This window comes from Strigops habroptila, chromosome 9 (genome assembly GCF_004027225.2).
Source record: "Strigops habroptila isolate Jane chromosome 9, bStrHab1.2.pri, whole genome shotgun sequence".
NCBI lineage: Eukaryota > Metazoa > Chordata > Aves > Psittaciformes > Psittacidae > Strigops > Strigops habroptila.
Window position 1 is genome coordinate 6,534,728 of NC_044285.2, and position 22,161 is coordinate 6,556,888.

Here is a 22,161-nt window from a genome sequence, read left to right on the forward strand (position 1 = left end):
CCTGCCACGGGCAGGGACACCTCACACTGAATCATGTCACCCAAGACTCCATCCAGCCTGGCCTTGAACACTGCCACATCATGCTGCGGAGAAGCACTGCAAGAGGAATAGCAGGGTACAACCAAGAGGAATCCGACAGAAGCCGAGCAGCAGCTGGCAACCATCTCAGAACAGGCAGGGCCAACGTGTTTACAAATAGTGGGGCAGTGTTTACAAATAATAAATCATGTGAGAAGCGCTCAGAGCCTGCATCACCGATCTGACCTCCTGCCCAGCCGCATTGTATTTGGTTCTTATCTGTTTATTTCTTTTCCTGAACAGAAATAAAGTGGGGCCCCACTTGGAAACTGGGCAAGTACACAAAAAGCAAGCAATGAAATGAAGCTGCAACAATGACCGATTCACACAGCCTAGGGGGGCCTTCTGCACGCCGTCCATGTCAAAACTCCCTCATCCCAAAGAACTTCCTGCAAAAAAACATAGGATGCTTTTATAACCGAGTGGGTGGCATTCCATACAGCATCCCAATTGGTCAGGGAAGCCGATGAACCATGCGCTATTTCACTGCCACCTTTCCAACGGGACACTGCCAGCAGGAATACATCCCTGTAATCTTTTTCACAGTTTAGTCACACATTCCTACAGATTATACCCTGCCATGCCACCCTTGAACTATAGAGTTTAATAGGAAGGAAATCAGCTCGCTCTTCTCTCCCTTTTTCTCCCTTTCATTTCGGTGGCAACATACCCCTCTTCCTCCACCACAATTACTTTGCAGCGGGGAAGCTAATGCTTATACTAAATACAGGGAGCAAAGTAAGTTATATCTTAGCAGTTATCCTAGCACAGGCTCCGTGCTCCCCTATTCCCTCTCGCTGCCTGGCTCAGCGGATGGCACTGCATGCTCAGCACACCCGGGATGCTTTGCAGAACCGTGGCTGAGATTTCCATCAATCTTTAAGATTTTCAAGACGTGAAATACAAGTAAATAATCGGGAAGCAAAGCCTGGCTGACCAAAAGAAAGGCAAAACCCAGCAAATCTGGTCTGTAAATACTTGAGTTCAGCAGCTACGCCGCGCTGAACCGGCATCACAGGCACGTCTGTTCCATGTCTGATCGCAGCTTGAGCCCTGTGATCGCTTCGCATCTGGGCAGATGGTGCGCGTTGTAATTAAAGCAGTCGTTATCGGCGAGGAAATGGCGCTGGCACCGCCGGGGCGCCGGGGACCCGGGCGAGGAGGAGGCGCCGGAGCCCGCGGGACCGGCCCCTCCACAGCCCCGCCGAGCCCCAGCCCGGCCGCGGGGCCCCGGCCGCGGGAGGCGGTGCCTGGCGGGGAGGCGGGACAGGCCGGGCCGGGGCCGGCGCTGCTTTCCGGGGCTCGGCGCGGCGGCGGCGGCCGGAGCCGGGCAGGATGCGCTCCGCGGCTCCGCTGCTGCTGCTCTGGGCCTGCCTGCTGCTGCCCGTGTTGCTGCCGGCCGCGCCCGGCGCCCGCGGCAGCCAGGAGCCGGCGGTGAACGGCAGCCGCCTGCCCGCAGAGCCGGCCGGCGCGCCCGGCAACCACAGCGGGGCCCAGCTCCGGCCCGTGCCCGCGCTGCTTCGAGACCTCTCCGCGCTGAAGGCCGCCGTCATCGGGGCCTGCGGCCTCACGGCCGCGCTCATCGCCTGCCTCCTGCTCCGCGTCTTCAGGTAGGGCCCGGCCGCGCCCTCCACCGGCAGGTGCCGGCTCACGGGTCGGGGCTGACGGCTTCGGGGCTCCCCTTGCCCCGGCCGGGGAGGAGGAATGGGGCCGGGGGTCGGGCTGGAGGCGTTAAGCCCCGGTGCGGTAGGAAGCCGGGTGGTGCTGAGGTGCTCGCCTGTTATTAGTGTTGATAAAGCCTGACTCCAAGCACACCGTGTGTAAATGCCTCGTGAAACTCCTGGGCAGTTGCAGTGGTGCTGCTGGCCTCCAAATCTGTGTAAAATAGGGCAGCAGTTGGGTTGCAGGTGGCTTTTTCTCAGGCTTAGGGAACACGGGTCCCAGCTCTGGAATGGGCACAAACCAAAACACGTGAAACTCCAGCTAAACATATGGAAATACACGTGGGTTTGGGGTGGGGGTGGCAGTTTGTTGGGATAAGTGATCCAGGGAGGGGGCTTCATCCATGGAGATACCCAAAGCCCAACTGGACAGCCCTGCTTGATCCTGAGAGGTCCTGTCCATTCTCAGCCACACGTGTCTGGTGCACACGTGGGATAACACAGATGCCACCGCTGGGTAAAAGAAGATGAATCATCTTTCCTTTTGCTTTCAGTGAAGCTTAAGCAGACAGGCTTGAGGAGGTTCAGCATAGCCAAAAGCTGAAGTTGGTTTAGACCACGGTCCTGGTCTGACTTGAACTGTGATGTGTTACCAAACTCCCCGATGTTTCCATCAGGTAGATTGCTGAGGGACTCAACCTCTTGCTCTCAGCTGAGGACAGAAACTCCTGGTTGCTCGCAGAGCCAGGAGAAGTGCTGGTGAGCAGCAGGAAGCTGGGCAGAGGTTTGCATCAGCTTGGTGCTCAGATCTCCTCCATTGAGCGTGGTATAACCAGCGTGGGCTGGTTCATTCACTGCCCTTCACACTGCTGGAGTGGAGTGGGTTGGTGCTGGCGTGTGCTTGAGTTATCCAGGCGGTCCTTGAAACTCATGTCATGTCCAAATTACATGAGCAAATCAAACTCAGTCCCTTTAGAAAGCCAGTGTTCCTCTCGGCTTGTTGCCAGAGGAGAAGAAAGGCAAATATTAAAGCTCCATTGGCACTGTTAGCGTTAATTATTATTTATCGCCGGGTAGTGGCGAGAGTCCCCGTGATGCATGAGGCTGTTCCTGACTCACAGAGTCTACAAATAAAACATAGTTGTCTGTTTGTGCCCAGCTTTACCAGGAAGATTGCAAACTCTCAGTAATTAACAGGCATCTGGCTTCCAGGTAGGAGCAGCAGGAAAGAGCCCGGAGAGTGGAGCAGCGGTGGCGGGGAGGAGGTGAGCGCCATGGCTCAGGTGACAGAAGTGGTTGAACAAGTGGAGTAGGCATATTCTTCCTTGTTCTGTCTTGGAGCAGCTCCTTTGTATTGACGCGATGGCTGCAGCTGAATGCTCTGCTTCTCCTGCTTCTGAATTACCTCCATGTAGGAAGGGCGATGTTCACAAGGGTGGTAAACTGTGGTCTTGAAGACAGGAATGGTAAGAACTGAGATTTTATAAAGAAGTTGACATTTAGCTGAATTACTCTTACGCGTTGTAGCAGCTGGCAAAAAGACAATGCAAATAAACTTACCCATTAAAGTGAGGTGGTTTGGGAGAACACAGTAAAACATTAAAGAGATTTTTTGTTTTAATCAATACAGCTGCTTTGCAGCCATATAAAGTTGCCATGGAGAAACACAGCAAAATCAGTAGTAGGTATATAGCTAGAATTAAGAAAACTATAAGTTCATAATGAAAAGTTTCTACTCCTGGTTCTTCTTGATCTTGGAGAGTTTATTTCATCTGCCTCAGTTTGTTCTAGGTTATAAAGCGAGACCTCGTGTCAAGGAGACCTGGCATAAGGCTGAACGTTTCTAAGCCAAACAGAACAAACTGATCGCCTTTAAAGACCTTTCCCTGTACCATAATCAGCAAAATCAGGTCCAGGTTAAAGTAACCTTGGGATTGATGCATTAATTCTCCCATGTCCGAGTCATTGTTACGCAACTGATCAGAGTTAATACAGCATTAAAGATATATATAAAAATCCCACCCTCTGAGGTCTCTCTTATATCTTTAATAGAACCTGCAAGGAAACTGGAAAATGAAACTTTTGGCTTCTGAGTATGTTTCTTTATGTGACAGAGCACTTGTTTGTAAACAGTCATCCCAGTTGCAAATGAGACAAGTATACCAACAGGTACGTTTGTACAGTGTCACGCTGCAGCTGACAGCATCGATCGGAGGAGATTCTGTTGCAGAGGAGATAAGGGATTTACCCTCAATAAATGTAGAGCTTTTCTCCCTCAGAATAAGAGCTTTGTTCACACTTAGTCAAAAACATTGGGATTTTTTTCCTGAAGTGTCATGGATTCCTATTAAGGAGGTTTTGCTGAAATCCAATCTTTGATTAAACCTTCACTGTGAAATTGCTGGAAGTAAATTATCTTTTTAGGTATGGGTTGTAGAGATGAAATGAACCAGTGAGTGGCCAGATATTCTCGTCACAGGCATTGGATTTCTTTCTTAATACATTTTATTTTTGTATACATCTCATTTTTATATAGTTTTATGGGTATATTCTTTTCCTTTGTTTGTTTGAGTTGGGATAAATGCATTTCTCCAGCTCTCCAGCTCTGTTTTTAAGACAACGCTCAGACATTCCTCTTCATCCCTTTTGGGAACGTTCCGCTCTGAATTCCGCTGGTGGTCGTGTGATTCAGAATGTGGTCTCATCAAGAGTGCTCTGAATTTCCTTTCACTCCGTGGATTGTGAAGGCCAGCCAAGATTTTGCTACTTGTCTGCATGTGGCAAGGTCTAATTTGCTATAGTATGTTTTTTTGGTGGGGGAAGCAAGCTCAGTTTTGGGCTTGCTTTCGAAATTCCCTATACCCCTGGGCCCTGCATGCTCCCAAACCAAAGCCATTTCCACAACAGACCAGATTTCATGTTGTTCCCAGTCAAGTAGTTGGGGAGTTTGCATTACTAAGAAAAACAGCGTCTTGTGACAGCTTATGAACAGTTCATGCTACTAAAGTCACTCTTTGATCTGTGTTTTGGATTTTGCCTTTTCCCCTCCATATTCTGCCCTATTTCTCTCTCTCTGTTCATTCCATTGCAATACAATTCTTGGGATCAGCTCCCAAGAAGTGTAATTTTTCAGCTGTGGCTATCTGTGCTGGTAGACCATATGCCTTCTAGGGAAACCAGGTGAATTCCTTCTCCTCAGATGAGCCAGCTGAAAGCAACCCGAAGCTTTAGTTGCAGGCAACTGCGCTGTGTTTGCTACATGTCTTGACCTGCCCTTGAACCAACAGAACCCAGGCTGGAAAAGGCTCCTATTTATCTAGGTTTTTAGAGAAAAGCTACCTGCATATTTTGTAATTCAGTGCTTCTGGTTCAATTTTGATTTCCTCCTCAAAACCCACTTCAAACTGAGTTTTCCAGTAATTGCAAAACTGGTATAAATTACTGAGATGGAGGAGAGAGTTTCAAGCATATGATCATAGGATACAAGACCCTTGGTTCTCTGAGCTGGGCAATTGCTCTGGGCCATCCAAGGCTTAACCCTAGAGAGTTTGATTTGAAATTAATTGTATTATAACCAGTTAGAGTACGCCAGCAAAGCCAAGACCTCTACCAGGAACAGGAAAGAAAACTTCACCATTAAAATGACCTTAAATGGAGAAGAAAAAATACAACCCAACCCAACTGACCCCAAAACATATATTCGTGAAAGCTTTGTTAAGCTGCATGTAGTTTAGCTAGAGCCACAAATGGGACATTTGTCCTGGGTCTCAGAGGTCCTGTGTCTTTGGGCAGACTGGATTGTCTTGATGTGAGCATGACAGTGAAAAAGCAGAAAGAAGGGAGAGGGGATTGCTGCTGTCTCATACTGTCTTTAGCTCTTTATAGCTCTGCTGTGAACAGTCGCAACAGGATGAATGCTGTTTCTTGTAGGATTTGCTGCCTTGAAGAGTTTGGGTAAATCATAAAAGTTTCTATAGCTCTGTCCTATAAAACAAGGACACATTTCGAGCACATCTCTGACAATATTGGTCTGACTGTGCTATTATGTTTGGAAGTACGTGTTGGCACTGGTACTGACCACCAGATGTGAGTGGCTGTATTTTAATTACCTACAGACATCACTGCTTCATTGAACCACAACAATATCCATTTAGGTGTTCCTGAAGTTATTCCCCGCAGCAGTCTCTGATTCATCTCTGTTATTAGCAGCACAGTTAACCAAGGGGAGCTTCTGCTCTTTGTGGCTGCATATATGCCATCTTAAGGACTTGATTGTTCAAAACCACAGCACTTTAGTTTGCTATAGCAAAACATATATTACAGAAAACATGTAAGGACTGAGCTTCATGGTTTAACTTTGTTGTATACAGCACCATCCAGAGAGCAGAGATACCCAGACAGATGAACTGTAATGAGATATCACTGATCTGATTCATCAGCTGGTAGTGAGCCTGGAGTTTCTCCAGGTTTATATTTCTTTTTTTCTTTAAACTGCTGAGGGAGCCTATTAACAGCAAATAAACTGGTCCCAATTCCATTCCTGATATAACATTGCTGCAGTTCTAGGAGACAGATTGTAGCTGGCTTAATCAGACTTCCAACAAGCACTCTGCTAAGGAGGGATAGGGTTGTTTCTTTGGTTTTTTTTTCTTTTCCTAGGGGATGGTGCCTTTCCTCTGCACCTCTCGGCAGGAAATGTTCATGCTAGATGAGAAATGCAGAGACCTCCCTCTCTGGTCAAGAATAGCATTATCTTTGAATATCAGGGTTGTTGACTAAAATAGATTAGAGACATAAATAGTATACTGAACTAGTGAGTTGACTTGAGCATTTACTCCACCACATGATGCCTCAGAAAGGAGGATGAAGTGCTGCATGAGACTGATGCCTGGTCGAAATACAAAGGCACAAAGTCAGTGTTCTGCTCCAGCCCATCTCTGTTTGTGCACTGTGTGGTGTGGTGGAGGGAGTACATCTGATATCTGATGGACCAGACCCTGGTGTGGTGCACAGTGCCGCAGGCATTTGAGCCCAAGGGCAGTGCCAGTGTGCAAACCCACTTCATCCTCTCTCTGTTAAGCACTGTGCTCACTCCACCTGCATTCTGCTAACACCAGCGAGCTGGTTGTGTTGGGAGCAGCACTGCTCTACAGTGAAAGGTTAATATCCTTGGTTGCAGTTAACTCCACACCCATGGTGATTCTGTGCACCCCCTTTTAATTACAGGAAGGTGGCTGAAGTCACACAACAGAAGCAACATGAGTTTTTTCTTAAGTGGAAATAGTTTTGTGCACTGAAATACCCAATACCACTTCTACTCTGGCTAAACCACTCTGGGAGTGTTTCAGCTTGTTATGCAAGGGGCATACTCTGACCACAGCTTCCAAAATGCTTCTTGCTTGCTTTAAAACAACCCACACACAAACATGGCTGGAAAGGGGATTCTCCCTTTGCCCATGAGGGTTAACATACCCTGATCCTATCCAGGAGGCCTCCAAAGTTCATGAAACATTTGTATTCTGCAGTTCCTGCCCTGTACTCTGCTGCCTGCCTGTAAACAAGACATGCTGCCTGTTCCCACCCACTGGATAAAGTACTTTTCCCCTGATGATTACAGGGATCTTACTGAGGTTTGGGAGTTTTAATGCACAATGGTTTCCTGATGGGTAGGGGCATTCCCAAGCTTTCCTTCTCATGTTTATGAAGCCTAGGGGAGCTTCAGTGAGCAAGTGTGGAAAACGGACCACTGAAAAGTACAGCTTAATAACAAATAATCCAGGTAATCTGGCATAGAAATAACTGAGGAAGAAGAGGCAAGGAAAGCCCCTTTTGCTCTGCCAGTGGCAAAGAACTGATCGTAGCAGCTTAGCCAAAAACCAGCAGCAAAATGAGCTTCCTCCCTTTTCTAAAGCTGAGGGTTGGGGAGGATTAATAGATCACTACGCAGCGACTTCTGCTCCAGGTCCTCTTTAAAGTCTAACCCAAATAGACTAATTAATGGTTGGAGGCTAAAGGGTTCTAACTTTCCATTTCTAAAAGTACCTATTCTGCAGTAATTGCTTCAAACCCTCCAATATTAACTGTTGTAAGATGAACTCCTTAGAATAAGTTATGTTTGCTAATGGAGGGCACGAGGGAGGATGTCTCTCAGTGAAGTGGGCCTGATAGGGAGGTAGGGTCTTAAATGGGTGAACCTTTGAACCCCCCTGCAGGCTGTATCTATAAGGCAGAGTGATGAGGCTGTGCGTGGTTTGTTCTGACAGGTAGACACAGGTTAGTTTTGGTCTATGTTTAGGCTTCACAGTGTGAGTAAATGTTTGTTTCTTGTAAAAGCACTTCATTACTTGTAAGATGAGACCTCCCTGCATCACTTTGCTGCTAGGTCTTGGCTGAGAAGCAGAATAATATAGAGAAGTGTTTTCAAAAGGATTTTCAAGTGTTTGGGTTAAGAGTCCTCCTGTATTGGATATAAAATTGCTTGTTTCAACAACAGCAGTAATAGAACAAACCATCCTGTGCTCTGTGTGACACAGCGGCACAGATTACCACAAAGATTAGACGACAGGAGATGACTTTCTTCTCGCTTCTGATGCAATCTTAGCCTTCAGAACAGAGGGGAAATGCAAACTGTTCCATCCCAAGGGCTGGGACCTGTTTGTTCAGCCTTGGACTACTGCCCAAAAGCAGTGCTAGGCAGAGAGAGGCACTACGACTTCCACGTCGGAGCTGTTTGCTGGTTTAAGTTTCCTTTTAAGCCTGGAAGGGACTGTAGTGGTGGAGATGCATTTGCAGGGCTTGAGTCTCGGTCTCTCTGTGATGCTCACACCTCTGTTCTCGCCGCTGTGTAACGCTTTAAAAGCCATCATTCTCGATGCAGAAATGTCAATGTTGAGTGCAGCACGCCTTGCATGATGTGCCAGGGCAAGACTTCTTGATGGTGGAAGCATGCTCATGACATGGTGTCTGCTCAGAGCAGTAGCTGTGGTAACCAGAAGTTAGGGGCTGCTTGCTTGTGCCTGCACCAGCTCCCTTCTCACGCTTGGCTGCTGCCAGTTTTGTTTTATGGAAGGTGAAGGGGAAAATTCTTCTCCCCCTGCAGGCTCCCTGTACACATGAGCACCTCCTTTAATGTGTAATCACAAAACTGGATTCATGCATGAGCAGCATGACCCTCTTAATATGCATGAAAGGAGTAGGTGAAATAAAAAGAACCTACACAATTCAAGCTAGAGGCAGAAAATTAGTTGAAAAGCCATGCACCAAGTGTTTGTTAATTGAGAGTAAGTGTTAGAAAATAGATCTCAAAACCATGGGACATGCAGATGCTTGAGCATCTCCATTTCAAAAGGAAAATAGGGCTGGTATCTGTAAGAGGAGAGGTGGTATCTACCATTAGCTTTGAATGATAGTTGGTTATTTGTCATAGCACCTACACAGCACAGAGCATGAAACTTCTTAGACAAGGCTCAGGGTGGTTGCTTTGGGAGTCCTGAGCTTGGTCTTATAGCAAGGAAAGAGAGCAGGCTGCTTGTACCCAGCATCAGCACCCCTTTGCTCCTAATCCTGCCCAGAACATTGCCTTGTCTCAGCAGGGCTTGACCTGGGCTTTCGCATCTAAACATGTTCACTAAGCCATTGGCTGCTTCAGCTGATTAAGCGCACATCTGACTTCTCGAGCGTGGCAGCAGAGGACTGCCCTGCTCCTGCCTGCCCTGGATGCCAGAGCATCTCTGGTTTGTCAGCAGCTGAAAGACTGACATTGATCTGGATTGCAGTTGATGAGAAACTGTGCTCTACACTGACAGGTACAAATGGTGGCCTAGGAAAGGCAGCGGGAAGGGACAGAGGCTCTGCAGCCCGCGCGTCTGGAGAGGCCAGAATCAAACAAGGCAGCGATTCCGCGTTGGTGGGAACAGCTTCAAGGAACACTGAATAAAGACAATCCTTTCCTTCCTACCTCTCTGTTTCAGGTCTGGCAAGAGGATTAAGAAGACCAGGAAGTATGACATAATCACCACTCCAGCTGAGCGGGTAGAAATGGCTCCTCTGAATGAAGAAGACGATGAGGACGAAGACTCAACAGTGTTTGATGTGAAATACAGGTACTGCTGTGAGCCTGTTCTGTTAGGCTTGCTCACTGAGCTCTTACTAGTGAAGACAGCAATTTTTTCTGTGCTGGGCCAACTTGGCAGAGATGAGGCAGTCACAGTCTCCCTTTCACTTTGCCCAAGTTTTATCACTTTACGGCCCCTCTGCCTGTTCTCAGCACACATTGCTCTGTTCTCTCCTGCTCTTGTGATAACCACATCACTACCCCTAGGCTGTCTGCCCTCAACTTTCCTCTGCAGAGCAGCACAACGGGATCCAAGTGCCCCAAATAGCTAATAAGGTTTAACAGACTGAACCTCCCTCTTGGACAGCTCTTGGCAGTGGTTCCTGTGTGCTCTCAGTGTCTGTGCACACACTGGATGGAGGGCTGTGGATCAAGGGCTGCTTTCCCAGGCGCTGCCATCGCTGTGAGCTTGGGAGGGAAATGATGACCAATCTCCACTAACTTTGGGTTTGTACCAGGGTGCTCACACGTTGTTCTGTGACACTGAGGTTCGCAAGGGCTTCACTGGCAAGTGCTCTAGCTGTGCTGCTTCCAAGTCTTGGAAGGCAGATGCAGGGACTATAAGAATGAAGACCTTAGGCGCACTGTAGGGGAGGATCAGGTTTGAGATCATCTTAGGAACTGAATGTGCACAAGTCCATGGAACCTGATGAAATCCAACTGTATCCTGGGCTGTATCAAAAGAAGCGTGACCAGCAGTCGAAGGGGGTCATCTTACCCCTCTACTCTGCTCTTGTGAGACACCACTTAGAGTATGGCGTACAGTTCTGGTGTCCTCAACATAAGAAGGACATAGAACTGTTGGAGCAAGGCCAGAGGGGGCCATGAGGATGATCAGGGGCTGGAGCACCTCCCGTATGAAGACAGTCTAGGAAAGTTGGGGCCGTTCAGCCTGGAGAAGAGAAGATGCGTGGAGACCTCAGAGCAGCCTTCTAGTGTTTAAAGGGGGCCTATGACGATGCTGGAGAGGGACTCTTCATCAGGGACTGTAGTGATAAGACAAGGGGTAATGGGTTCAAACTTCAACAGAGGAAGTTCAGATTAGATATAAGGAAGAAGTTCTTTACAGTGAGGGTGGTGAGGCGCTGGCACAGGTTGCCCAGAAAAGTGGTAAATGCTCCATCCCTGGCAGTGTTCAAGCCCAGGTTGGACAGAGCCTTGGGTGACATGGGCTAGTGTGAGGCATCCCTGCCCGTGGCAGGGGAGTTGGAACTAGATGATCTTAAAGGTCCTTTCCAACCCAAACCATTCTATGATTCTAAAGAGAGGACTGTGGTCCCTCACTGATGTTGTCAGCAGTTACCCCTTAGCAACAAACTTTCCTTAAATGTGTTTGTCTTTTTGAGATAGAAGTGATGTGACAACCCAAAACTTTTGGTGCCTATTCTGGGCCTGAGATTTATAGCAACCACTCAGCACATCAAGATGCTGCATGTTGATTTATGGCATCAGGGTATCTGCATCTCTTATTTTTATTTGCATCAAGCCATCCACAGCATTTGAGTTGCATTCTCATCCAAATAAGGCCTACTCTAAAATCTGTCTCACTTTGGCTGAAATAAGCTCTCCTAATTATAAAAACACACGTCTTGACAACTCCTAACGGGAGATTTTACAGACTTGACTCATGTTGCCCATCTCCTAAGTTTGGAAGGGGCTGAACAACTCACTTGCTCTGAGCACATGTGTGCCAGCATCTAGAACACATACCACTGCTTGCTCTGCTGGCTGTTTTTATAATAGCTGTGTTAGTTCTCTATAAATGTCAGGCAATAATTGGAAGCCCTGGAACAATGAAGGGTGTGTGTTGTGCCTTTATGTGTAAACAATTAGTTCTTGAATTAGAAGCCTCCTATCAGTCCTTGCCTGACCATTGCCATTCTCTGTAGCTGCCCTGTGTTCGCTCTGATCATTTCAGGTTGTGCAGTTTCTACTTTGGGACCAAGCTTTGTTAAACCCTAGTGCAGCGATCTGTCTTACCACAGGCTGCTTTAACAGCCCGTGTCTCCTGCCCTTCCTCCTCTTAACCGAGTACTTTCCCTGGGAGATTTTGGTAGTGGGATCAGAGGGGTTTCCAGAGAGCGAGAACAAAGATTCTCAATCATGGCAGTGCTTCAGGAGAAGATGTCCAACAGTAAAATACTAGATGAACAAAGACGAGAGCTTGCTGGAGACAGTCTGACTTGGGGGAGCGGAGGTCGTATTATCTGACGTTGTTTCCTCAGAGCACACACTGCGCTGATGCTTTCACACAAGTTATTCTGTCTTTGTGGGTTCCTTAGCAGTACAAATGGCTCTTCACCTTGTTTGATGTTCTGTTTGGAGACCGTACGGGTTTTTGATTCTTAGTTAACCAGTCCTCTTTTCAGCTGTGGGAATTCCTCCTTTTTGCCACAGTGCAACAGCTATTCCCCATGTTCTGAAGTCCTGCTTTCAGGCATATGTTTGTTTAGCTCAAACAGAGCTACCTCAGTTCAGCAGGGGAGATCATCTTACAGACAAACCCTTAGTAATACTGATTTTGGGACTGCTTATTTGAGGATGTATTTGCTGTATCAAGCTCTCTAGTTCCTTTGTGTGGCTTGGAGACTGCATCCCCAAACAGTTCCTATCTCCCATCACCAGTAAAGACACTTCTTTGTAAATCTGAATCACTGATTTGGACCACCGACATCCCCATCAAACCAGTCAGGAGGTTCTTCACAGGTGCTCGTGTGTAGGTGGGAAGAGAGGGCTAGAGCTGCAGAAAGGGCATCTCAGACATGCCTGTAGTAAGTCAGTGAACTCACTTCTACCAGGTCTTCTGTTGGGGTTCCTTCCCCAGCACCCTAACCCCCACATTGGCATTCAGGAAATAGTTATCTCATGCCATATAAGACTTCCTTTGTTTTTTGTAGCTGAGTGCAGATTCCAGGAAGACTGGGTAAGGAGAGGTAACTTTATTCCTCTCTGTGGTTAATGGGAGTTAGAAATACAGGTAGCTCCACAACTGGAGAGATCGGTTTGATTTGGATATTCAGCAAGTGCCTGCAGCTTCAAAAGCACCTCTGTTAATTGCTACATCAGGAAAGCTACTCCATTATCCCAAAAACCAGAGTGAAACAAATTTGTGCAGGTGTGAACTTGAAGAGGTGTCACTAGAGCAGGTGCATAAGGCATGGGGTGATCCTGCTGTTTCACCTTGTTAAACAATTAAAGCAACGTGTCACGAGGTGCAGCAGTCGTGATGGGGACAGGAGTGATGGCTGTCTCCTGGCAAGTACCAACAGGTAGAGTATTCTGCCCTCTTTCATCTCTTTGTTTTTCAATTCAAATGAAGGTGCATCTTTGCCAGCAGTCAGTATCAGTTGTGGCAGCTGCTCAGGTTTATTCCAGCAGCCTCCTAGCAGTGAGCTCACTTGGCTTATGGCACAACACACTTCTGGCCCATCTGTGCTACCATGTCTTGGTGAGGGGATTTTGACCACGTGCTGTTTGGTGACTCTGCCATTACTGGGATGGCTTTCAGAGAGGCTAAACCTCACGCAGCCCCATGCTGCAGCACGATCCGGTGGTGCAGTGCCATGGCTGACAAGAATCATTCTCATTTCCCAATTCTTTATTTCTCTGTGACAATGCTGGTACTGAAAGGTATGCCTCAGGCTGGACTGCCCATTGTTCGCTGTTGTAACATATGTGCTGCTGTATCTACATCAGAAAATAGCTTTCTAGAGCTGTTAAAACCAAGAATTTTCAACATCTCCCTGGCTCCTGAATATCTCGTGAAATTAGCTGGAATCTTTTGTCCTGTTCATATTTGATTTAAAGGTTTTGAAACTGTGGAGAAAAAGGCCCATTCTCCATAAAGCAATGATTTGTGATGGTGTTTGAACAGTGCTTTCCATTAGAAAGACACCAAAAGTACTTTTAAAATACAGATTTCTGAGAAGAGATGGGAATGGAGTGGAAGGGAAGCCAGTTCTCCAAAGAGCAGTGCTGCAGGGGCACACTGGCTGTGATGGTCTGTAAGCATTATTCAATTCAAGTGGTACTTTTGTGTACTGAAGAGAGTCCTATGCTTTCAGATCACTTAGGGTTACCATCAGCGTGGCAATAGGGAAAAATCTGAAGAGCTGGCCAGGAGTGCCATGATAATGAGTACCTCCTGTACGTAATAGTAAGTACATTACCCCAGTAATAACCTGCTCTGGCTGATACACAGGTCTGGTTTTGGGTTTGTAGCATAAGTCTTTGCTGCAGGTGATGTGGGTAGGCTCTGAGCTGGTTTGTTTGAGGTCCTGTCCCATTGTTGAAAGATCCATGCTGGCACTTGCATCTGTATTTGGGGGAGTCTGAGATTCCGTGCTGTCTCCCCTCCATAATGCAAGGAACACTAATTAAAAGGCAGTTGGTGTCTAGCAGCAACAGGGGAGAAGCGACGTGTACCTCTCCAATTGTTCTCATGCAGTTAATTTTCTTTCCTTCAATGCTTTGTCCTTGTGTGTATTTGTTTCCAGTCTTACACGAGCCATCAAAGAGCAGCAGAGAGTATAAATTGGGCTGTTGGATGAAGGTTGTTCTTTTCCTTTTCTTTTTCCTTTTTCTTTCTTTAGGAGGCTTTAAGGTTTTGGGCTGCTGGTAGATCCCACCCCCCACTTCCCTTGGGCAGTGAAGCAATGAGAAATAACCACCTTCCTCCCATAAAGCAGACTAATGAGACCACTTCAAAATCTTAACTAAACACAATCCTTTCTGGGGATGCAAAAGCCACCCACTGCCTGCCTCTGGCAGATGCAGAAGCGTGTGTGTGTGTGTGCTGGATTAGATACCCCCTTTGCGAGCTCATTTTCAGTAGCAGAGGAAGCAGTTCTGTCAATGGCCTCTCTAATCCTGCAAGCAGAATTTCTGTGTGACAAGAGGCTGAAAGCAGAAATCAAAGATTGTCACAGAGCAAAGATGCCAAATCAGAGACATTAAAACCTTCTTAAAAAGCTTCATGGGAACTATTTTTTTATAATATGGAGGATGATTTTCTATATGTTTTTGCTCTGGTATTGAAAGAGGCATTTAGATAAGTTCAGGAATTGTTCTCTAAGTATTATAGAGCTACACAAAGAAAGCAAACCGAGCATGGGAAGGATGTGTGTTTCTGTGCTGCTGAAGGCTAAAAAGTATCCCTGGTCAATGATTTTTGGACCATACGGACTGTATTCATCATCATTTTCCAGATGTCAGATTTGGTTTCATGTTTTATGATGGGATTGCACTTGCTGCATATCTTGGAAAACAAGTTAGTGGAAAGCTAAATCCCATCCTCCAAGTGCGCTCTTTCTCACCCCACCAGATGATCTTAAGATTTCCCTCTCCTCTTTGCTCCTTTAGCCCTTTCTTTCAAGAAGCCAGGGAAAGTTGTATAGGTTTCATGATCTTCTTGATGGAGCTAAGCCATTGATTCATCAGGCAGGCAGCACTGTGTGATATGTGAGAAGGGAGGAGCGAAGTAAAGTAGGTTACGCGCAAACGTCCCTGACAAAGCAGTGTTAGCATCCATCCCCCATCAGAGAGCACTCGACTTGTTTGGTGTAAGAAGAGAAATGAGATTAAAACAGCTGCAGAAAGAACCAGTTTCTGAAAAGGTAAATAAAATTGTTAGCTTATTAAGCTTAACGCTGGCACAGCTCGTTGGGGGATTTCTTGTCGACTTCAATAGAAAACCGAAGACAAGCACTGAATAAATTCTGTGGCGCCTCGCACATGAAAGGCTTTGAAAGCACTTCAGTAATCTGGGATATCCGCAGTGGCTCCTCTCCCCGCTGACTTGCAGCTGTTGGAGGGAGCATGCTCTGCCCTTGCCACGCTCCCTGAGCCCAGATGGGTGGATGTCACAATTGTCCCTGCAGGGTGACACGTGCCACGTGAGAGCCCGGGCTTAGGGAACAACGTGGAATCTAAATGCCGGAGCTGGAACTGTCCCAGTCCCAACGTCAGGCTCCTAAATAAGTGCTGGAAGTTTTTCCTGGGCGGATTGAAGCCTCCATCCTTCCTGTCAGCTAAGTGAAATTCCTCAGTTTGTTTTCCACATGGATTGTCATTTGTCTCTCTAGCAGCAGAATACAGAAGCAATTTAGGAATGCATCTTCCAAAGAGCTCTTGAAAGCAGAAAGATTTATGTGTAAGGAGTGGTGGCAGGCAGAGGGAAGAGGGCAGGGATGTCTATTCAGCCATCATGGGACTAAAGGGCTTTTGAGAGCTTGCAGGATGTTTTAGAGGAAAGATGCACCACATGTAAAATCTGGATTTTTGGATTCATGCCTTTTTCAAGCACTGATAGCATTGAACTGTGTGGAAACATCTTCATCACAGTTGCAGGGCTCAGCCTGTGATACCCTTGAGTCTTTTGGGAGTCTCTGTAAAATGAGAGTTACACTATCGGTGTCTTCCCTTTGAATACCTCTTTTCCACATTCTGACTGTGTGTGCAGCTCTGACTGGAGCGTGGTATTGTCTGCTTGTTAGAGCAAGGTGTTGACTCTCAGGGGAGGAGCTCTAATGGATTTTTTGCCAGCAAGAGCTTCAGGCCATTCTGGATGGTGCTTGGTGAATCGTGCTGGGGTTTGTTGCAGCTTAATTTTTCCTCTTTCAGCGGGCAGCAGTGCAGGTTAAATCACTGGCACAGTCAGCTGCTATAAATACAACAAATTGCCAAAGCTTTGGTGCTGCTCTTAAGGATTTCCCATGAGTCCACAGCAGGGAAAGAAAGAGATGGTCGAAAAGCAATTTCTGTTTGGCTTTGGCAGGCCAGGTTCTTTTCTTATGGGCTGTAACAGGGGTTATAGAGCACACCACAGCCTGCTGGCTCATTCAGTCCATGATACAGTGCAGTCCTATGGGAGGCCTCGCACCTCCTTCATGGGGTGTAACAAGTTCCTATTAAGACTTTCTTATTTGAACCCTGGAGCACTTAAAGCAATAGGGTACCAGAAGGAGAATCCATAGCACGGAGGAGAGGCCACGGGTGTTGATGGATTAAGGGCTGTGCTGGTGTGTAAAAAGCCGAGAGGTCCAAGATGCTGTTTCATTTGCTGCCCTGTGCACACTCCCTTCTCTGCTCTGCACAATGGCAGGTCGCAGGATCTTTCAGCACCTGGGTTTTTAATTCACTTGGTCTAGCTGCTTCTGGCATGGTGTTAACATCTCATCAGTGTCCAGCGTCACCACAGAAATCAGCTGCTAGAGGGAACTGATGGCAGTCATAGCGAATGATGCTGCCTTTTCCTTTGTGTGCTTTTGGATTTTTTACCGTTTTGCATGTGGGTTCTCATCTCTGTCTGTGAACTGTTTAATTGCAAACCCACAGCTGTACTAATTCTTTCTGCTTTCCAGGTAAAGCAGCTCCATGGAGTGTTGGTGCCCTGCAAGATGTCATTCTGCTGTCGAGGGACCTGCTGAAGCCATAACCGTGAAAGGGGAGGCTTTCATCTCTGCGGCGTTACAACCAAACCAAGCCTCACCTCCTCAAGGTGCTGTTTGTACAGCAGGCTGTGGATCTTCTGACCAAAACAGCACCATTCAGTTCCCTGGTTTCCAAACTGTGTTGGAACAGAGTTCCTCTTTGCAAACTCAACTCCCTCTTGCTTTAGGAGGGCTGCGGTGTCACTAAAGCATGACAAGATGCAACCCTGTGTACTGACTCCCAGCTCACTGTGGTCTAAATAAGTTTTTCAGAAGGAAAAAGGCAAGGAAGATTGAACCAAGCTGGCCCAAGGACTTGTTTTCTAAGATGCTAATTCAGTACTTCAGTCACTGCTAAACTTTGGTCATTGTTAATCAGATCATGTGTTTAAAAAGAAATAGAGTGTATTTTTTGGGTCTTACGGAGGTGACTTATGAATTTAGATGGTAAAAACATGCTGAAGTGACACACGCTGTGCTCAGTGTAGGATTCTGGGGGAAGAGGGTGAGAGGTTGACTCATAGAGAAGATTTTCTTGACTTGCTACTGATTTATTTTTCTCTAAAACAACAATTGCACTAAGCTTTCATGATGCTATTCTCATTGTCCCAAGGAGCTCTGATCAGACCAACTTCAATAAGTGAGACCGCAGGGAAATAGGAAGAATCAGGCATGCCCTAAACTACAACAATCTTGGATTAAAGAAGATATATTTTTGTAATTTTCTGCCCTTCCACAGGGAGTGAGAGCAATGTTTTGTACTGTCCTGTGCTGACTGTAACTTGTCTACAATTCATCTATATTACCTTTTTTTCTAAGCAAAATAAGCCCTCATGTGGAATGATTAGCTTGCAGAAAGAACACCTCTTATTTTTCATGGAAGCTTCATGTAAGTGATCTTAATCTGTATCAAACTGGAAGTTTTCCTCTACCGTTTGCTTGACAAATCCCATTTAACTCAAGGATGCATTTTTAACCATCACTCTGCTATGCTTCGTGCTGCAGAGGTCAGAGCTGTGGGATGACACTATGAGAATTAGATTGCTGCATCTGGCTGGATTGAGTTTAGGAGACCACAAGCATGTACACTTTCAGGCCATCGTTAGAAAGGGCAAACCTAACTGGTTTAGTTTCTTTACTTTGTGGTTTTCCTCTAAAGTAACCACAGATGCAATTCAGACTTTACTGCACTCCTTAACACCTTTCATTTTGGGTATTTAAGTTGGCTGGAACGCCGCTTTTCTTGGGGAATGCATATTTTCCAATTGTTTTAGCATTGTCCCACTGTTTGCTTGACCATCCACTAGCCTCCTGCAGTTACAACCCCTCAAGGAGACTGCAGAATTCCTGGCAAAGCACCAGCCGTGCAGTGAGCTGCCAGTTTTGGGTTTTTAGTTAGTTTCTTTTTCAACGTCTATTGGGATTTGGGGCTTGCTGAGAATACTGATCTGCTTTGTCATGGTACCATGACCTACCCCAGTTCTGCCCAGCTCCCTTGGGCCCTGCAGCCAGTGAAATGAGGTGAAGGGGAATCTTTTTCCTTCCCAGCAGCCTTACACTCTTATCAAAGAAGCTCCTGTAACAGAGCTTGCTTTCCCTAGCTGTGACTCAGCAAAGGCTTTGCAAACAGCCTGGGTGGAAAAAATCCCACAGCAGACAGTTGTGTTCGTATTAGTCATCAAGGCAATATAAAAATGCTATGTTATTTTCATTCATGGAAAGAGTTTGAGTCATTCCATATTACTGTTACTAAGCAATATTTAACATGTCATTGTGAGGTGAGGATGGGGCTGAGCAGGTTGTGTTCTAGCTGGTAGGAGTCACAGGGATGAGTAGGTTGAAAGGTGCTGCGGGTTGAGATGAGGTCTGGGGCTCTTTCCCCACTTAGCTAAAGCAGGTTGCAGACTTAGCCTGGATGATGCTGTGTCTCTTCAGGACAAGTACTCTGAAGACCAGAAATTGAACTTCTTAGACTGAGTCTTTTTGAAGTAGAGAAGTGGCAATGCTGAGAGGAGAGATGTTAAAAGCTTCTGTTTGCGTTTCCAGAGGTGATGGAGCAGACACCATGGCAACATGTCCACGTCCACTCTTCTGCCGAACTCATTAAGCTGAGTGTCAGGCACTCTGGGTGAGTGGTGGAGAGGGACTGAAACCTTCTCTTTGCACAAAAGAAAGGCAAGACCATGTAAGAGATGAGAAGAAAAGGTGCATAAAGGGCACTTCTCCTTTCTGAGGGTGAGTCAGTTCTTGAAATCAGGAGTTTCATTCCAACAACTTCAGGTCACTTGCTAAGTTCAGCTAGCAAAGGCCATCCACTCCTATTGCTTGTGGCTAAAAAAACCCCACCTTTTCCATAACATGGCCAAATCTCAATGGTGAACAGGGACCAGGTATTGAAGATGTTGAAGATGGAGGTGCTCAACTGCTGCTGGGGTGCTCTGGCTCCTCAGGGAGATCCCAAACTGCGTGCCATAAGCTAAAAAGCGCTTATAGGGAAGCAGCAGCTGCTTGGTGGAAATAAAAGGCCAACCTCACCCGTTGCTCATGGTCATGAATATAATCCAAATGCTTCGTTTGATACTCAATGGCTGTTGCAAATGTGAGGCAATGTTTACCTCTACAGAAGTTGCTGTATGTGATTTAAAGTGTCTGGTTAAATATTCTATAGCTATATTTAGTTAAGATTTTAAGAGCACTTGATGTGACTCATCTAATAGTATATATATGAATATTTTTTTAATTGTAGGAATTGGAACTGTTTGGTTCAGGTAGTTCTAGGAGTTCATCAGAGAAGAAATAACCATTAACCACTATGTGAGTGTTTTACCTTAACGTTCTGTGTATGTTACGCTGCAGGTTTAATGTGGTTGTGACTGTGTCTTAGTATCTGCTGCTGTTTTGTGTTGCGTAGTCAGACTTGCTTTGTTCAGGAGCATTCTTAAAGGCATAATTTTTGTTACAGAAAATGAAAAGAGAAATGTTATTACTACAGATGTCTGCCTGTAGCTTGCTCACTGCTTACAAAACCTACCCACTAGTGGTAGAGCAGGCAAATTAGAGGCTTTCCTATTTGCACACGCTGCGCCGTGGAGGAGGAACGCTGTGCAGAACTGCAGCTTCTTTGCTCCAACCACAGCCCTGTCACCCGAGGTTACATTTGAGAAGCCAGAAGTCAATGTGCCGTGCTTGCCTGCAGATTTAAGCCAGAACTACACACCCTGGCTTTGTATTTGGGGTTTGGTTTTTCTGCCTTTCCCCCCCGGAAGATGTGGAAATGACTGCAAACACTTGTTTAGCACACTAACTTGGGCTAGCCTAATGCTTGTCCTAAACCCAGATTGACTTGTAGAAGTCTACAAGCACTAATGAAGCTTGAACACAAGCACTAATGCATTTGAGCATTTGGTTTGTAACTGCTCCCTCTGGTTCACTGTACATGGTATAATCTCTGCAGGGTGGCAGGCTATGATTTTCATTAAGAGTTTTTTCTTCTGTTAGATGAGTTTCTGCTGCTGCTGTTTTTGTGTGAGGGGTTATCAAAACTGTGTGTTTTGTTTTGTGCAATTGCTTGAACCTTTTCTAAACGATGTTTAAGAGAATTTGTCATTGTGACCAAAGCTTCTTTTTAAGAAAAAAACCTGGTAGGATGAGTTTGAATGGACTTCTCATGTTTCAGTAGAAACTGCCATCATTAAACATGTTCTTGAAATCCCCATTGTGTTGTGTTATGTCTAAGGAGGGAATGGGAGAGTGGCTGTTGCTTGTTGAAGTTTGGTGAATTTGGGACAGCCCTCTGCGATCCATCATTAGAGGGGTGCAAGTCCCTTTGTCCTGTGACCCTGATCCAGAGTGTGGCAAGGGGGAAAACTGGTTTTAGCTGCATAGTGGAGGAATATGTTTAATCACACAAAGCCCTCATCAACCATCAAGAAGCCAGGCCTACATCTGGATTCAAATGTCAAAACCTCAGCAATAGGGAAGATCTCAATACCTTTGACTACAACCATGTTCAGTACCTTGGAGCCCACAAACTGTAAACCTGTTGTCCCAGACTCCAAACCCAGTCGAGTGAACCAAGCCGTGTCCCATCCCTGGGGTCGCCACGCCACGCCACAGCCCTAAAGCACTTCCTTCCACTTCAGCCTTGCTTGACCAAGTTCGCCATCTCTGAATCAAGTTTGTCTTGTGGCTATCAGGGCGAGACAAGATGCTGGAGTGCTAGAAATAAGGAACAGGGCAAGCCGAGGCTTGTTTACTGTTGTGTACGTTTTAGCAGTACTCTGAAGACTGTTTTCCTCTTGCAGACACTCCTAGACCCTGAAGCAGCTACAGATCCAGTACCCCACGCACAAATCAGTTCTTCCTGTCTCCTCTCCCACGTACCGCACCATTGCTCCTGTCCTGATGTCTTCATCTCTTTGGTAATAGTCTTAAAGAGTAGTTCAGTGCTGCAGACAAAAAGCAGCTGCTGTCCAGCTGGTGCTTTTTACATTATATCCTACCAGTAAAGTAAAGCTCAATCTAATTCAAAATACTCAGCAAAATGCTATGAGGCCTCAGCCACGAGCCAGCTGTTGTGCAGCAAAGCTGGTTTGTGTGGGAAGTTCAAGACCCCTTAATGTGAGCCCCAACCTAACACCGAGCTGTGGCTAAGTAGGACAGGCTCATCTTAACATAAGCTGCAGAAGTGAAAATGCCACATAATGCAAAGGCAGCAGCCACAATCTCTGGGTGCACTTAACTTCCTGATGAGTTCTCAAGTGGAAGATGAGCAAATGACCAAAGATCTGGTGTAAATTATTAGCTAAGTAAGAGCTGAAAAGCTGGAGCTTGATGAAGATGATTGCAGCCAGGGCTCTGGGAAGAAAGGGCCGGTCTC

The 22,161-nt window shown here is 46.4% G+C and overlaps 1 protein-coding gene and 1 long non-coding RNA gene across 2 annotated transcripts; one reads left to right on the top strand and one right to left on the bottom strand.

The window, feature by feature from the left end:
- Window positions 1–290: 290 nt before the first annotated feature.
- LOC115613006 lies at window positions 291–1,299 on the bottom strand. Its single transcript, XR_003993230.1, has 2 exons — window positions 1,057–1,299; window positions 291–467 (listed from the first exon to the last, which is right to left on the bottom strand). It is a non-coding gene; the product is annotated as an uncharacterized LOC115613006 (long non-coding RNA).
- A 40-nt stretch (window positions 1,300–1,339) lies between these two features.
- On the top strand, window positions 1,340–20,997 carry FAM174B (family with sequence similarity 174 member B). Its single transcript, XM_030498232.1, has 3 exons — window positions 1,340–1,688; window positions 9,710–9,841; window positions 17,214–20,997. The coding sequence occupies exons 1-3, from the start codon at window positions 1,414–1,416 to the stop codon at window positions 17,215–17,217; spliced, it is 411 nt and encodes a 136-aa protein (XP_030354092.1). The 5' UTR covers window positions 1,340–1,413; the 3' UTR covers window positions 17,218–20,997.
- Window positions 20,998–22,161: the final 1,164 nt, after the last annotated feature.

What these genes read in the sequence shown, in the direction of transcription:
- FAM174B (XM_030498232.1), top strand. Translation starts at nt 1,414, where the DNA reads ATGCGCTCCGCGGCTCCGCTGCTGCTGCTCTGGGCCTGCCTGCTGCTG. An exon ending in CTCCTGCTCCGCGTCTTCAG is followed by an intron (nt 1,689 to 9,709) that starts GTAGGGCCCGGC and finishes TCTCTGTTTCAG; the next exon opens with GTCTGGCAAGAGGATTAAGA.